At 43.0% G+C, this 12,663-nt stretch overlaps 1 protein-coding gene across 3 annotated transcripts in view; it reads left to right on the top strand.

The window, feature by feature from the left end:
• The window catches only part of pcnx2 (pecanex 2), a 41,081-nt gene that overhangs the window by 22,864 nt on the left and 5,554 nt on the right, over window positions 1-12,663 (top strand). For all 3 annotated transcript variants that reach the window (XM_041858980.2, XM_041858979.2, XM_041858981.2), the window contains exons 10-28: window positions 196-338; window positions 467-620; window positions 910-942; window positions 2,135-2,306; window positions 2,442-2,552; window positions 2,673-2,764; window positions 3,188-3,297; window positions 3,408-3,516; window positions 3,666-3,758; window positions 4,038-4,188; window positions 4,560-4,701; window positions 6,613-6,790; window positions 7,096-7,204; window positions 7,401-7,530; window positions 8,437-8,495; window positions 8,668-8,883; window positions 10,751-11,004; window positions 11,560-11,793; window positions 12,162-12,265. In XM_041858980.2, the coding sequence (XP_041714914.1) occupies window positions 196-338; window positions 467-620; window positions 910-942; window positions 2,135-2,306; window positions 2,442-2,552; window positions 2,673-2,764; window positions 3,188-3,297; window positions 3,408-3,516; window positions 3,666-3,758; window positions 4,038-4,188; window positions 4,560-4,701; window positions 6,613-6,790; window positions 7,096-7,204; window positions 7,401-7,530; window positions 8,437-8,495; window positions 8,668-8,883; window positions 10,751-11,004; window positions 11,560-11,793; window positions 12,162-12,265 (2,594 nt within the window). The remainder of the gene's footprint in view (window positions 1-195; window positions 339-466; window positions 621-909; window positions 943-2,134; window positions 2,307-2,441; window positions 2,553-2,672; window positions 2,765-3,187; window positions 3,298-3,407; window positions 3,517-3,665; window positions 3,759-4,037; window positions 4,189-4,559; window positions 4,702-6,612; window positions 6,791-7,095; window positions 7,205-7,400; window positions 7,531-8,436; window positions 8,496-8,667; window positions 8,884-10,750; window positions 11,005-11,559; window positions 11,794-12,161; window positions 12,266-12,663) is intronic.

Raw genomic sequence — 12,663 nt, 5'->3', positions numbered from 1 at the left:
CACTGGGTGAAATGCACTGATGATTATTACTTACATTGTAGCTGTATGAGATAACTGATCTAAACATTATCTGTGTCATGACAGCGTGTAGTCAGTTGTCATGAGCTGAAACCAACAGTCATGACTGTTTAAGACATCTATTATGTCAGTGTTTAGATTTATTTTACACTACAACCTGAATTCTACCACTGACAGGAGGAGGACTCGATTGATGAATCATCAGAGACCTCCACACAGGAAAAGCCCTCTCGTAAGCTGTACTACAAGCTCAAGCTTTTTCCTGGGAAGTGGGTAAACATCTTGTATGACCGGCTCACCTTGTTGGCGCTATTGGACAGGTAAGAGAAAGCGCTCCCATTCTATCTTTCCTTTTCCTTTCCCTTTTCCATTTCCCATTTTCCATCTCTCAGCGATTGATCAACTAGTTAACAGAGACTTTACTTTGACCTTTGCTCTCTGTCCTCAGGAACCATGATGTGGTAGAGAACATAGCAGTTGTGTTCCTGGCCTTCCTGGTGGCCTTCCTGGGATTCATTCTGCTCAACCACGGCTGCTTCAAAGACATCTGGGTTTTCCAGTTCTGCGTGGTCATCGCTAGCTGCCAGTACTCGTTGTTAAAGGTAAGGAAGGTATCTAATTTTGTAACAAAGCATGAGGCTTAATCAACCGTACAACCATTGCTTATCTGTATTGACATAATTCAGATCAGTGAAAGGATACCAGATCTGTGATAATACTGTGCCATTTTCAATGCCCCACCACATACTCCACTGTAACAATGGAATTAAGCTTTAGCTAAGTACTTTTTATCCGACACATTGCTGATGGAAACACATTTCTCGGTCAGTCATTGACTGTATTTCAGTTAATCATGTTAATAACACTTTGAACAAATTGTTTGTATTACAGAGTGTCCAACCTGATGCAGCCTCGCCAACACATGTGAGTCTGTATGGAACATATTCTAAAGTTATATTGTGAAGATACAGGTAACTGCCAAAATAATGGAAACAATTGAGTAAATGAGGAACACAAAGTATATTGAAAGCAGTTGCTTCCACACAGGTGTGGTTCCTGAGTTAATTAAGCAATTAACATCCCATCATGCTTAGGGTCATGTATAAAAATGCTGGGTAGGCCATTATTTTGGCAACCATGACTATGCCCCCATAGGATGACAATGCCCCCATCCACAGGACACGAGTGGTCACTGGATGGTTTGATGAGCATGAAAACTATGTAAACCATATGCCATGGCCGTCTCAGGCACCAGATCTCAACCCAATTGAACACCACTTATGGGAGATTCTGGAGCGGCGCCTGAGATAAAAATGCTAGGCAGGCCATTATTTCAGAAATAATAAAGGAAAAGGCGCAACACTCACTAACCATTACTTTTATTTTATTTAAGCAAGGTTAAAAGATTAACATTTCGGCCTCCAATGGCCTTCATCTGAATAATCATCAGGATTATTCTGCTGAAGGCCATTGAAGGTTGAAACGTTAATATTTTAACCTTACTTAAATACATTTTTAGTTTAATGGTGAGCAAGTGTCGCGCCTTTTCCTTTTCTGTGTTTATTGAATTTTTTGGTTGCACCTCGACTCACGTTGTTTGAGCGCCCTCCACTTCTTTCCACAGGCCATTATTTTGGCCACTATTTTGGCTAGCATGGCTATGCCCCCATAGGATGACAATGCCTCCATCCACAGGGCACAAGTGGTCACTGAATGGTTTGATGAGAATGAAAACGATTCAAACTGTATGCTGTGACCGTCTAAATCACCAGATTTTAACCCAATTTAACACTTATGGGAGATTCTGGAGCAGCGCCTGTGACAGCATTTTCCACCACCATCAACAAAACATAAAATTATGGAAATTCTCATGGACTAATTGGGTCGCATCCCTCCAATAGAGTTCTAGATACTTGTAGAATCTATGCCAAGATACATTGAAGCTGTTCTGGTGGCCCAACGCTCTATTAAGACACTTTATGTTGGTGTTTCCTTTATTTTGGCAGTTACCTGTACATTTTCACTGGTTGTTTAGTAAAAAAAAAATTCCAGGTAGACGGTTCGAGGCTTTCTCTGTTTCATTTCTGTAGCACTCTCTTCTCTTGATGTTTTCCAGGGACACAATCAGATTGTTGCATACAGCCGGGCTGCTTATTTCTGTATTTTCTGTGGCCTTATTTGGATTCTGGAACAGATGTTAAGAAGTAAGGATCTGCCTGTGTCCACTGTATATGGCATCACCATAGTATTAGCAGATGCTCTCAAATTCTTGAGAGACATTTTAGTGGGTAAGTCACGTACCGTAAATCATTCCCATGACCTTTTTTCAGTCATCTCCATGAAATTATTTTAGATGATGTGTTTTATTTTGACATGATAAAAAGCTTATAGTTCTAAAGTCATGTCTGTTCTTTATTCCACAGGCATCACCTACTGCTTTCCTATCACATTTCTCGTTGGCCTGTTCCCACAAATCAACACCTTTATGATTTACCTGCTTGAACAAATAGACATTCATTTCTTTGGTGGAACAGGTGAGTAGCACTCTCTTCTCTGTTTAGCTTGCCCTTCATAATACCATGAACTGAATGCATACTGTACCACCTTAAACCTAGCCCTCAACCTGATTCCTGTGTGTCCACTTCCTTTGTCAGCTGCAACTGGACTCCACTCAGCAGTGTACAGCATATTCCGTAGTCTGACGGCATTATCTTTGCTGTACGGTTTCTGTTTTGGAGCTCTGAAGGTAGGATTGAATTCATTATTGAGTAAAGACGTGTATGATTACATGAAGGATATGTTTTGCACTGCGACGGAACAGTTTGTTGCTGCAGAGGCAGCTTAGTCGAGCATGAAAAATCAAATCGCTTTTTAAGTGGCACCTCTCTGTTCTTTCAGGCTAGTGAAACCATATTCTGCTTGGGTGATGATTTAGTATTTATAACTGCTGGTAAGAGGGGTATAAGTAAAAAAAAAAAAACAGCCTCAAGTAGGCTCTCTGGTGGAAAAAGTTATGCCACTATGCCTGCAGTAAAGCAAAGTGTCCATATTCATCCTCACACATATCATGCCTGAATGAGTTCTCTGTATTTTTAGGGGATGGTTAGCATATAACATTTTAAATAAAATGTTCTGCTTAGGTGCAAATATCAATATTTCTATTCTAAAGGAGCCCTGGGATGAACAGCATACCCCAGCCTTGTTCTCTGGGTTCTGCGGCTTGCTGGTGGTTCTCTCCTATCATCTGAGTGGGCAGAGCAGTGATCCAACTGTGCTGATGTAAGCCGCCTGCTTTTCAGCTCCTCCTATTGTTATGCCTGCTAACATGCTGACTGTATGAGAGTTGTTAGTGCTAAGGTTAAGATATTCTCATTTGTTGTGCATGGCAGGTCTCTGATCAAATCCAAACTGATGCCCACTCTGGTGGACAGTGAGGAAGAGGATGAAGACTCAGAAGACATCAAGGATCCTCTTCCAGAGAAGCTCATGAATTCAGTGGTAAGTCAGAGACTTGCATTGTTTCCTCCACTTCTAAATGGATTTGTTCCACTCAAAAGCTGTCCTCTGTTTTTGTTTCAGGACAAAAGTTTGACTTTAACACATTATTACATTCCGCAATTGTGATATTGTATGATTTGCTTTTGCAGAAGGAGATTCTTCTTTCGGATCTTGTGGTCTGCTCCATTGCCTACATTTTAACGTTTGCTATTACTTCAAGCACTGTCTTCCTGTCCTTAAAGGTGGGTTACCTACATCCAAACACCATCTCTAAACGATGTGTCATAAGTGTTGTTTGTGTCATAAAGCAATGTTGTCTCATCAGTAAATAATGACTGTGGTGTCGTAAATAAAATGTTATTTCATCGGTTCGGTATTCAGTCAACCCCCCTTGCGCTCCCTCTCTCTCCCTCCCTCGCTCTCCCTCATCCTCTCTCTTTCCCTTTCCCTTTTCTCCCTTTCTCTCTCTCTCTCTCTCTCTCTCTCCCACACTCTCCCTCTCTCTCCCTCTTTCTCCACAGCCCTTTGTGACCATAGTACTGTATGCACTGGCAGGGACAGTGGGCTTTGTCACCCACTATCTCGTACCCCAGTTACGGAAGCACCACCCTTGGCTCTGGATCTCTCACCCAGTACTAAAGAGCAATGAGTACTCCCAGTTTGAGCCCAGAGGTCAGTCCTGCCTTTATTGTTTAAAAAAAATGTTTTCTGACACAATGCAATCTTTCCTACAGTAGGCCTTTTGCATCTCTGGCACAAATTTGATGAAACACTACATTTAATAGCCTATAGTTCTATACACATGTGTGGGTTCAGTTAGTTGGGGAAGACCTCCTTCCTGTGCTTTCATCTTTGTCTGATGTTGATTTTAGTTTATTTATATATCAGTTTTCATTCCCCCTCTTCAAATCCAAAACCAATCCATGCAGTGTTGTCATTGATCCATTTTCACAAACAAAGAAGGACTATAAAGATTTGTCAAATGCTGCAAAAGTAATAAACAGCTCTTGCGTGTTGTGATTAAAGTTGATTTCATTTTCCAGATGATGCTCAGTTGATGTGGTTTGAGCGTCTGTACGTGGGCCTGCTGTGTTTTGAGAAATACGTGGTTTACCCAGCCATCATTCTGAGTGCGCTCACCAATGATGGCTTCTCACTCAGTCACCGCAAGAAGCTAGGCATCCAGTGAGTACCTTTCTCCTAAAGATTTGTATAAAAAACACATACTCCCTCCTTTCCCTGCAACCAAGACCCAGACCTGGGTCAAATGCAAAAGTATTTGAAAGTATTTGATGTGCGCTTGGTGTAATTTGGGGTTTGCACTTTTGGAACTATTCCAGTGGTTCCATTGTACCGAGCTAATTAAATCAAGCGCATGCCAAGTATTGGACGTATGTATTGCAGGTGGGCATTTATTGTCATGAGTCTTGCTTGCCCTGGAGGCAGAACTGAGCAGTTTCCACTAGATGGGCCAGCTGCAAAGTCAAAATGTTCTATATCATAAAAATTCATGAAAACAAAAATGCTTTTTGGTCTTAATTTAAGGTTAGGGTTAGACATTAGGGTTAGCAGTGTGGTTAAGGTTAGGTTTAAGTTTAAAATCAGATTGTATGACTTTGTGGCTGCTGTGCCAGCTAGTGACCACTCTGCAGAGATGCTTCCAGTACATGAGTCATCCCAATAAATGCCAACCTGTGTATGTATTTGACCCAGGTCTTCTAAGAACCATTTTCAGTTTGAAACCATTTTATTTAGATAATCTGTCTAACATTCAGTTTGGAATGTAAAGTTAATCTCTTGGCAGGTAGACAGTGTGAAATACTTTAAACTTGCCTCTGTCCCACTTACGTAATTACCTTAAAATGTCAACATAAATCTTAATGTGCAGGTAACTGCCAAAATAATGGAGCGTTACAAAGTATATTGAAATTAGGTGCTTCCACACAGGTGTGGTTCCTGAGTTAATTAAGCAGTTAACATCCCATGATGTATAAAAATACTAGGCAGGCCATTATTTTAGAAATAATAAAGGAAAAGGCGCAACACTCGCTAACCATTATTTGTATTTTATTTTATTTAAGGTTAAAAGATTAACATTTCGGCCTCCAATGGCCTTCATCTGAATAATCATCAGGATTATTCTGCTGAAGGCCATTAAAGGTCGAAACGTTAATCTTTTAACCTTACTTAAATACATTTTTAGTTTAATGGTGAGCGAGTGTCGCGCCTTTACCTTTTCTGTGTTTATTGAATTTTTTGGTTGCACCTCGACTCACGTTGTTTGAGCGCCCTCCAATTCTTTCCACAGGCCATTATTTTGGCCACTATTTTGGCTAGCATGGCTATGCCCCCATAGGATGACAATGCCTCCATCCACAGGGCACGAGTGGTCACTGAATGGTTTGATGAGAATGAAAACGATTCAAACCGTATGCTGTGACCGTCTAAATCACCAGATTTTAACCCAATTGAACACTTATGGGAGATTCTGGAGCAGCGCCTGTGATAGCACCATCAACAAAACACCAAGTTATGGAATTTCTCGTGGAAGAATGGTGTCGCATCCCTGCAATAGACTTCCAGACACTTGCAGAATCTATGCCAAAGTGCATTGAAGCTGTTCTGGCTCGTGGTGGCCCAACACTCTATTAAGACACTTTATGTTGGTGTTTCCTTTATTTTGGCAGTTACCTGTAGCACCTGGGGAAACCTTTTCTGGAAACACACAGTTCTTCATAGGTTTATATAGTCTCCACCACTCCCTTCTGTGCATCTTGGAGGTGGAACAAAACCTAAGTACCTTAATCAATCACATAAATATAACTTTCAACCCAGTCTGAATTATGTACATGTACTAACTAGTAGACAGTCAGTCACTATGATGTCATCATCATCTGAGCCTGGTCATCATGACAACAGTCACTATGCATATCACTTCCCTTGCTAGGGAAGAAAGTGTGATGTATATACAGTATTTGCTAGTATTAGTGCATTTCTCTCCCCTGCCCCCCTCCCACTCCATGTCACCCCTCTGCTTTGCTCCGCTGTGTCATGCCTGTACACCTGAGTCGCTCAGGTCTCTGTGTCTCGCTCCAGCTGTGATGTCTTGTTGATGACAGTTGCTGGGTTGAAGCTCCTCCGCGCCTCCTTTTGCAATCCAAGCTTCCAGTTCGTCACTCTCATCTTCACAATCGTCTTCTTCGAGTTCGACTGCAGCAGGGCCTCAGAGACCTTTCTGCTGGACTTCTTTATCATGTCCATTGTCTTCCACAAGGTCAGTCTGCGACGTGACTGGAGACTGGTACACACACTCCCAATGACAGACCTCTCACTACGATAATGCAGGAAATGAATACAACTCACTATGACTGCGGTCCCCAAACTCCCTACAGTTGATTAACAAACGTACAGTAGTATTTTTTCGGGGTCTGTGTGAAGCAGCGAACACCTGCCAGCTGCTCTGTATATAGAGTGGCCTTCCTACTTTTGATTACCTTGGATTTATTTTAGGATCTGGTCTAAAAATAACTGACTTTGCTGTCTGTCAGTGACTCACAGCAGGTCTTTGTTCCTCTACAGCTCAGTGATCTGCTTCACAAGCTCCACTTCATCATGGTCTATATCGCACCGTGGCAGATCGCATGGGGCAGCGCCTTCCATGCATTTGCTCAGCCCTTCGCTGTGCCTCGTATCCTTTGGTTTTGACATGTGTAGGAACTACACAAGCTTCCACATATGTTTTGAGGTTGCTCTGACTGAAACTGTAATGTAACAGCGAATTTGACAGAAGATATGTGAGTATGGTAAACCTGTTGTCTCCAGTTGAATTGATACCTGTTGGTTGTTCCTTGGTTGTGGTGGTTCTCCTTCATGATGCAGCTCAGACTCAGCCATGTTGCTGCTGCAGACGTTCGTCACGACTCTGTTCTACACCCCTCTCAGCCCCTTCCTGGGCAGCGCCATCTTCATCACCTCCTACCCACGGCCCGTCAAGTTCTGGGAGAGGAACTACAAGTAATGGCCTTTCACCGCTCGCAGCATGAGATAAAGCACCATGAAATATGCATGCACCCCTTAATGCACCACGGTGTGTCGGCCGCACCCCAGGGCATCCAGCCTTAGAGATGGGACATGGGAAAGTCCATTATGAATAAAGAGGGGGATGAGGGACGTCCGACTCAGTTTGAGTCTATGACCAAACCATTGAGTTAGGTCACTGTCAATAACATTTTGTTTTTCATTTGATAAAAGTTCATTGTTAGTCACTCACATCTGCTTCATCTGTTTTTAATGTGCTCAGGAAATATGCAAGTGGTGAATTCTATGGCCTCCTAAATCCCCTGTGGACATCCATATAAGGACATTTCTGTCTCAGAGATGATGTCATGCACTCAGCTGAATGAGCTAAGTGTTAGTGCTATCCTGGATCCTTGGGATCCTTTAACCCTAAACCCTAACCTTAACCACTACCCTTACCCTAACCTTAACCCTTACCTTAACCATTTAAAATTTCAACTTCAATGGGGTAGGGACATCCCAAGGATTCCGGATAGCAAGGACCCTGAGCTAAGTGCTCTAGGCTAGGGATAGACAAGCAGAGTATAGAGACTACCAAAGATGGTGGATAAATGAAGAAGTCTTACTCAGGACGTTTGTCTCTCCCATTGCGGTAGCAACTGGGTCTGGTCTGTTTAGTTAATTGACTGAAAAAAGGAGCGAGTTAGATGTCTCGCTTCCGCTTCCATCTCTAACTCTACTCCAGTCACTGAGTTATTGATGAGGATTTATGTAACTCATTTAACAGACAGAAAAGGTCCTAAAAATAAACCAGAATGCTCTCCTATGGTATGTTAGACAATGTTTACCTTATTTTAATGAATGTACTGTCTCCCTAATCTATGGTTTTGTACCATTTTGCAGCACCAAACGCATTGACAACTCTAATAGCAGACTGGTATCTCAGGTTGATAAAGAGACAGGTAACATTGAGTTTATTGAATAAATATCAACATGTTTTTCCCCCTAATTAACGTTAAAATAATAATCTGATTTAGAATTTCTCAACTCTACAAGGATCTTCTTATGGTTAATACATGTTGGTTTGTTTCTCATGTCAATCAGTGTATTTTACATAAACCTTTATTCCCCCAGGATGCGACGACAACAACCTGAACTCCATCTTCTATGAGTATCTGACGCGCTCTCTGCAGCACTCTCTGTGTGGTGACTTGATGCTGGGCCGCTGGGGGAACTACAGCTCTGGAGACTGCTTCATCCTGGCCTCTGACTACCTCAACGCCTTCGTTCACCTCATCGAGATTGGCAACGGCCTGGTCACCTTCCAGCTCCGAGGCCTGGAGTTCAGAGGTCAGATACTGACTAATATACAGCAACACAGTGAGGAGCACTATACCACATCCAGAGCCATATACAGTGCATTCGGAAAGTATTCAGACCCTTTGACTTTTTCCACATTTTGTTACGTTACAGCCTTATTCTGAAATAGATTAAATCGTTTTTTCCCCTCATCAATCTACACACAATACCCCATAATGAAAAAGCAAAAACTGGTTTTTAGACATTTTTGCAAATGTATTAAAAATAAAATACTACATTTACATAAGTATTCAGACCCTTTACTCAGTACTTTGTTGAAGCACCTTTGGCAGCGATTACAGTCTCGAGTCTTCTTGGGTATGACGCTACAAGCTTGGCACACCTGTATTTGGGGAGTTTCTCCCATTCTTCTCTGCAGATCCTCTCAAGCTTTGTCAGTTGTATGGGGAGCATCGCTGCACAGCTATTTTCAGGTCTCTCCAGAGATGTTTGATCAGGTTCAAGTCCGGGCTCTGGCTGGGCCACTAAAGGACATTCAGAGACTTGTCCCAAAGTCACTCCTGCATTGTCTTGGCTGTGTGCTTACAGTCGTTGTCCTATTGGATGGTAAACCTTCGCCCCAGTCTGAGTTCCTGAGCACTCTGGAGCAGGTTTTCATCAAGGATCTCTCTGTACTTTGCGCCGTTCATCTTTCCCTCGATCCAGACTAGTCTCCCAGTCCCTGCCGCTGAAAAACATCCACACAGCATGATGCTGCCACCACCATGCTTCACCGTAGGGATGGTGCCAGATTTCCTCCGGAGGTGACCCTTGGCATTCAGGCCAAAGAGTTCAATCTTGGTTTCATCAGACCAGAGAATCTTGTTTCTCATGGTCTGAGAGTCCTTTAGGTGCCTTTTGGCAAACTCCAAGCGGGCTGTCATGTGCCTTTGACTGAGGAGTGGCTTCCATCTGGCCACTCTACCATAAAGGCCTGATTGGTGGAGTGCTGCAGAGATGGTTGTCCTTCTGGAAGGTTCTCCCATCTCCACAGAGGAACTCTGGAGCTCTGTCAGAGTGACCATCGGGTTCTTGGTCACCTCCCTGACCAAGGCCCTTCTCCCCCGATTGCTCAGTTTGGCCGGGCGGCCAGCTCTAGGAAGAGTCTTGGTGGTTCCAAACATCTTCCATTTAAGAATGATGGAGGCCACTGTGTTCTTGGGGACCTTCAATGCTGCAGAAATGTATTGGTACCCTTCCCCAGATCTGTGCCTCGACACAACCCTGTCTCAGAGCTCTACGGACAATTCCTTCATCCTCATGACTTGGTTTTTGCTCTGACATGCACTGTCAACTGTGGGACCTTTTATAGATAGGTGTGTTCCTTTCCAAATCATGTCCAATCAATTGAATTTACCACAGGTGGACTCCAATCAAGTTGTAGAAACATCTCAAGGATGATCAATGGAAACAGGATGCACCTGAGCTCAATTTCGAGTCTCAAGCAAAGGGTCTGAATACTTATGTAAATAAGGTATTTCTGTTTTTTATTTTTAATACATTTGCAAAAATGTCTAAACCTGTTTTCGCTTCGTCATTATGGGGTATTGTGTGTAGATTGATGGAAACAATTATTTAATCAATTTTAGAATAAGGCTGTAACGTAACAAAATGTGGAAAAAGGGAGGGGGTCTGAATACTTTCCGAATGCACTGTACATCTATATACACACTCTACTGATATGGGAAATATCTTGACTGTGTTGAATGTTACATGTTTGATACATTTAATTTAATTCAGAAGTTATTCCATTTTTATTTGAAATTGTTTTATATAATAATCATAAGCCTTACATCTCTACCACAGACTTACAATCACCATTAACATGATGGTCTGTGCTCCTTCTCCTCCTCCCCAGGTACATACTGCCAGCAGAGGGAGGTAGAGGCCATCACTGAGGGGGTGGAGGAGGACGATGCCTGTTGCTGCTGTGAGCCGGGCCACCTGCCCCACGTCCTGTCCTGCAACGCGGCCTTCAACCTGCGATGGCTGGCCTGGGAGGTCACCACCACCAAGTACCTGCTGGAGGGCTACAGTATCAGCGAGAACAACGCTGCCACCATGCTGCAGGTGTACGACCTGCGCAAACTGCTCATCACCTACTATCTGAAGGTTTTAGACCTTTTTACTTCTTATGGAAATGTAACAGACAAAGGTTTTTGAATTTGAATTTAACCTATGATCTAAGCAGTATTATAAACTGAGTGGTTTGAGGCCTGAATGCTGATTGACTGAAAGTCGTGGTATATCAGACCATATACCACGGGTATGACACAAATTACTTGTTTACTGTTCTAATTATGTTGGTAACCAGATTATAATAGCAATAAGGCACCTCAGGGGTTTGTGATATATGGCCAATATACCACGATTAATGGCTGTATCTAGGCACTCCGCGTTGCGTCGTGCATAGGAACAGCCCTTAGCCATGGTATATTGACCATATACCACACCCCCTCAGGCCTTATTGCTTAATTATATTCACTTTTGTTTACTTTCACCATCTTTGTAATTCATTACCGGTTTTATTTCATAAGCAGTTCAATACGTTTCATCCCACGGTAAGTCTGAGCATCGTCTTATGCAAGCAAAAGGGAGTAGACCATAAAAAAAAATATTTGAACCTCATCAATCTTCTGTTATTATTCCCTCTCGTTTCACTTCTAGAGCATAATCTACTACCTGATCCACTCTCTGAAGCTACAGGCGTGGATCAAGGATCCCTCTATCACGGAGGCTCTGGTGTCCTACACCAAGTGGCACCACATAGAGAGAGACCCAGCCGTGTTCAGCGTTAAGATAGACGAGGACTACGTCCACTGCCTCCAGGGTGTCACCAGGGCCAGCTTCTGTAACGTCTATCTGGAGTGGATCCAGTACTGTGCCAACAAAATGGAGGAGGTGAGTGGAGATGTGAGATTGCAATGAACAGTACAATCATGCATGTAGTCAAGAAAAACTCCAGTCCCCAGTCTAGGTCATTCTTTCTGGTCAGCTCATGTGGTTAGGAAAACTCCAGACCCAAGTCTAGTTAATTTTTCCTGGTCAGGAAAACTCCAGGCCCTCCAGGCCCAAGTCTAGTTCATTTTTCCTGTTCAGGAAAACTCTAGGAACTAGTTAATTTTTCCTGATAAGGTGTGGTCAGGAAAAACTCCAGGGCCTTATCATGACATGCAATATGTCCCCATGTTGTACAGTTTGGTTTCCTTGCTGCTGGTCATTTCAGTGGATGTGAACACTGATGACCTTTGACCTTTGTGTTTTGCCAGCCTGTGGACTGTGACGAGGACTCCCCTCTGGTCACTCTGTGCTATGCCTTGTCTGTGCTGGGCAGGAGATCCTTGGGGACAGCATCTCACAACATGTCCAACAGGTAAACCTTCCATAGCTGTCAAATATTCATTCCTTTCATGTTAAATATGGGGTTTTATTACCCTCCAGGCATGGATGGTAAAAACACATCAATCCACACTAAGCTGTAGTTCCATTAAGATTCCATAAGGGGGCAGCTATGTCTCTCGTGTGGTCAGGTGCCACAAGGAAGGACCTCGGAAAATTACAATTGGCTCAGAACAATGCAGCACGGCTGGCCCTTAAATGTAAACGGAGAGCTAACATTAATAATATGCATGTAAATCTCTCATGGCTTAAAGTGGAGGAGAGATTGACTTCATCACTACTTGTTTTTGTAAGAAGTGTTGACATGCTGAACGCACCGAGGTGTCTGTTTAAACTACTATCACACGGTTCGGATACCCATGCATACCCCGG

This window comes from Coregonus clupeaformis, chromosome 31, assembly GCF_020615455.1.
Source record: "Coregonus clupeaformis isolate EN_2021a chromosome 31, ASM2061545v1, whole genome shotgun sequence".
Lineage (NCBI taxonomy): Eukaryota > Metazoa > Chordata > Actinopteri > Salmoniformes > Salmonidae > Coregonus > Coregonus clupeaformis.
Note: the sequence above shows the minus strand (reverse complement) of the source record. Positions and strands in the feature narration are given on the sequence as shown.